A 3,735-nucleotide genomic window follows, 5' to 3' on the forward strand; every position below is an offset into this window, starting at 1 on the left:
GTCGCCGTCGCCGTCGAGGTTTGGGTCTACACCCCTTTTTTCCAACAGGAGACATGTACACTTCACTTGTCTATTTCCCGTGCTTTCCTTCTTGTTTTGATCTTTATGTTTTGTTAGACACATATTATGCACTGCATGGTTTGGCCTATTCCTATAATGTATCCCATAAATTACGAAACAATACCGGGCAAATACCCTCTAATTAAATACAAATGCATGTAGCGAGATTTTCAGAGGAATTTGATTTTCTATAAGAAATTTCCGGGAATTAAAGACATTCAATCAGATAGTTCTCGTTCCTCTCATGCTTTAAAATTAATAGATAGATATGGCCGGATAGCTAGCATTTATTGATAACATCATTCACATGCAATCATTCACTGGCATATTCCTCTCTTATTTAAGCAGTAAACATAGATATACTAAGCTGCGCTAGCCAGCAGCATACACAGACACACGTAGTAGATGGATCGGATCAGTTGATTGATTCGGTAGTAGTAGTAGTAATAACAGTAGCAGCGGGCTCGGCGAACCGATGACCGTAGTTCTTGCACTCGTAGTAGGCCATGTCCAGACAGCGGAAGCCGGGAGGGGATAAGACTGGTTGACAAATACCGCAGCCTTCACGGCAGCCTAGGAGAGTCACATCCTCGCAATGGCAAAGCCGTGGCATTGACCTTGCGCAAGTGCCACATACGTCGCAGGGACGACCTTGAAAGTAGTCGTCGTTGAAACTTGTGATGTCCCCTTGCTCTGCGCCATAGCATTAACTGTTGTTATATTTATGCATGATTGGTATTTTTTTTTCTTTTTTTTTTCCGAAGAAGAAATCCTCTATTATGATCAGTACGTAATATTGATCAACACGACTAGATCCTTAGCGAGTAGGGATCAAAAAAAAAATGTAATTAAAGTCGAGTACGACTACTACTCTACCGATGGTTTTGAGAACACCATTGGGATGGGAACGAGCATTGGACCGAGCGGCCAAGAGCGCGGTGGCTACAAACATGAACACCAGAATTGCTGCTGCGCTCCTCTTCATTTTGCCTCGAAGTTATTTTTTGCTGGCTGCCTCTTAGTTTAGCTCCATGCCGTTCTCCAATCTCCTCTCCTTTGCTATTTATAGAGGGGGGTTTTCCCCCCTAAAATAGAGTTGGATTATAGAGGGAATTTAATGGGTTAACGGTACATGTATGGTTGGTGCCTAGTCAAGACACGCTAACTTCTCATGAACACCACACACTTTAGTTAATTTTATTTGTATTTTCTACCGATATTATGGATCCTCTTTTCTTTTCTTTTGCTGGCAAATGTGTAAATTTTACTTACCGTGTGTTGGGGAGAAACCCCTATGCCGAGATCCAACCAAATAGCCGAGAGAGATAAACTGCAACCACACCAAACAATAGCACAAACAATCAAACACCAGATTTTACGTGGTTCGGCGAGATGCCTATGTCCACGGGGCAAGGAGGGGGGTTTTCACTATTAGAAATCAAGGGGATACAACTAGGGTTACAAATCTCTGTCCACGGGGCAAGGAGGGGGGTTTTCACTATTAGAAATCAAGGGGATACAACTAGGGTTACAAATCTCTCATAAACCCTCAACAAATCAACTCTTGATCTCACCAATTGCTCCTAGAATAGAAGCCCAAAGAAAACTCCTTCAATCTGCTCAAAACTCCTGCCTTACTAACCCTAGAAACAACACTTAGGTATTTATAGGAAACTCAAATGAAACGGGTCTGGAAAACAGACCCAGACCGAAACCCGCATCGCGATCGACCGCAGCGCCATGTGCGGTCGACCGCGAAAAGTCCAGAGGCTCACCCAACTCTCTGGACCAAACGGGGTCGACCGCTGCTCCATGTCCGGTCGACCGCCTAATATCCAGAGCTAAAAATCCATCTGCGTGCACATTTCGGTCGACCGCAGCTCCACTGCCGGTCGACCGCCAGACGCCCAAAAGCACTCCTTCGACTTTTTCAGCGGTCAACTCCATACACTCGCCGAATCTACAATTCTCCACCTCGAATCTACAATTCTCCACCTCGGCGAACGTTTTCCCAAAACTGAGCCGACACCGATCAAACCAGTGCCTCAACTTGTTGCATCCAGTACGCCATGGCAACGAACTCATGAAAACGGACCCCATCCACAACATGTCGAGACCCAAACGGGAGTGCGAACACTCACCCCAAAACAACTGTGTCTACTCACCAAATCGGCCGCATCATAACTGACTGCCTACATATCTTCTCCAAGGAATCAAGCCTTCACGTAGTTCACCAAATATCCTCCAAAGGCCTTCAGTCCAAACTGCGGCTGATAGCATCATCAACGACCCCAAACTGAAGCGATCCAAACACCTCCACCTGAGGTGAAACAATGGCCGTATCCAAGCTATATCCACCAGCTGCACTCGGATCTAACAACTCGTCATCCGCATCCATATCCAAATGACTCACACGCTGTGCCACCTCAGCTGGAAAACCTAATAATGCAGAATGACCTGGAGTATGTGGAGTAAGCTCCACCCAATGTGGAGTAGCATCACTCTCCACCCGTTGCGGTATCCCTCTGATCTGATCAATACTCTCTACCTGCCAAGAGTCCAAAGTGACAAACCTGCTCAGATCCCTCTGATCTGATCAATACTCTCTACCTGCCAAGAGTCCAAAGTGACAAACCTGCTCAGACCAAACTAAGAAGCTCCCAACTGATAGCCGAATGAACTCCTGAATCCCAAATGCATAATCGGATCCAATCTCACATCAACGATGTGACCAAGTGCTGGGTAGCCAAGTGTCCGATGCCGACCAAAATCTGAAGCAGCTCCACCAGATCTAACAACTCTACAAGCAGCAGTGTTTGTTGGAAATTTACAGTAAAAAGACAGTGAAAGAAAAATTAACTTGTATTCCTCTCAAAATCAATTACAATTTGGATTCCGATTACAAAAGAGAGGGGAATGAATTTGATTCTCCCCTTTGTTTAATTCTGGGTTCTTCACGGTGGCGATGAGATGCCTCCCTCGAATGCTCGCGTCGAGTTTGCTTCTCGTTGACGATCCGAACGTCTTGATTCACTGGAACGTGATTTTCTCCTCACGATTTGACGCTGTGGAGAACTTAACGTGGCAAGTCTAAAAAAATAACTCTTAATGAGTTAATAACTCAGAGCCAGTTTTAGAAGAACTGGCAGAGCAAGTTGGAAACTCTGGACGAGTTGATCACTCTGAACGAGTTTATCTCTATGAAAGAGTTGATTTAAACCGAAAGTTCGGTTAATAAGCCAAGGATGCGAGTTTATCTCTATGAAAGAGTTGATTTAAACCGAAAGTTCGGTTAATAAGCCAAGGATGAAGAAGATTCTGTTGCTGGTCTCTAAAACTCCAATAATTCCCCTCAAAAGCTAGCCGAAGATCTCTTCTTTGCTCCCCCCCCAAAAAAAAAGAAGGATCCGAACTCAGTTGAGTTTCCCACTATTTATAGGGGATTAAGGGTGGTAACTACCCCCTTAATCCGCTCCTCCATCCGCTGAGTAGGGTGTCACCGCCCCCTCTTAAACAGCTCCCTAAATCGTGGGGAAAACGGTTTTGAAACCATTCTGTTAGTGCTTTGAACGAGTCAAAACGCTGAAAACAGCGTTCTGGGCCTGAACTGTGCGTTTCTGGATCTGAAACGCAGAGTTGGGCCTGAAAACGTACAGCTGAGCCTGTTTTAGGCTG

At 45.2% G+C, this 3,735-nt stretch overlaps 1 protein-coding gene across 1 annotated transcript; it reads right to left on the reverse strand.

The window, feature by feature from the left end:
- LOC109850661 (Bowman-Birk type proteinase inhibitor D-II-like) lies at window positions 290-1,116 on the reverse strand. The gene is made up of 2 exons (XM_020420715.1): window positions 937-1,116; window positions 290-753 (listed from the first exon to the last, which is right to left on the reverse strand). The coding sequence occupies exons 1-2, from the start codon at window positions 1,043-1,045 to the stop codon at window positions 476-478; spliced, it is 387 nt and encodes a 128-aa protein (XP_020276304.1). The 5' UTR covers window positions 1,046-1,116; the 3' UTR covers window positions 290-475.

This window comes from Asparagus officinalis, chromosome 7 (assembly GCF_001876935.1).
Source record: "Asparagus officinalis chromosome 7, Aspof.V1, whole genome shotgun sequence".
NCBI lineage: Eukaryota > Viridiplantae > Streptophyta > Magnoliopsida > Asparagales > Asparagaceae > Asparagus > Asparagus officinalis.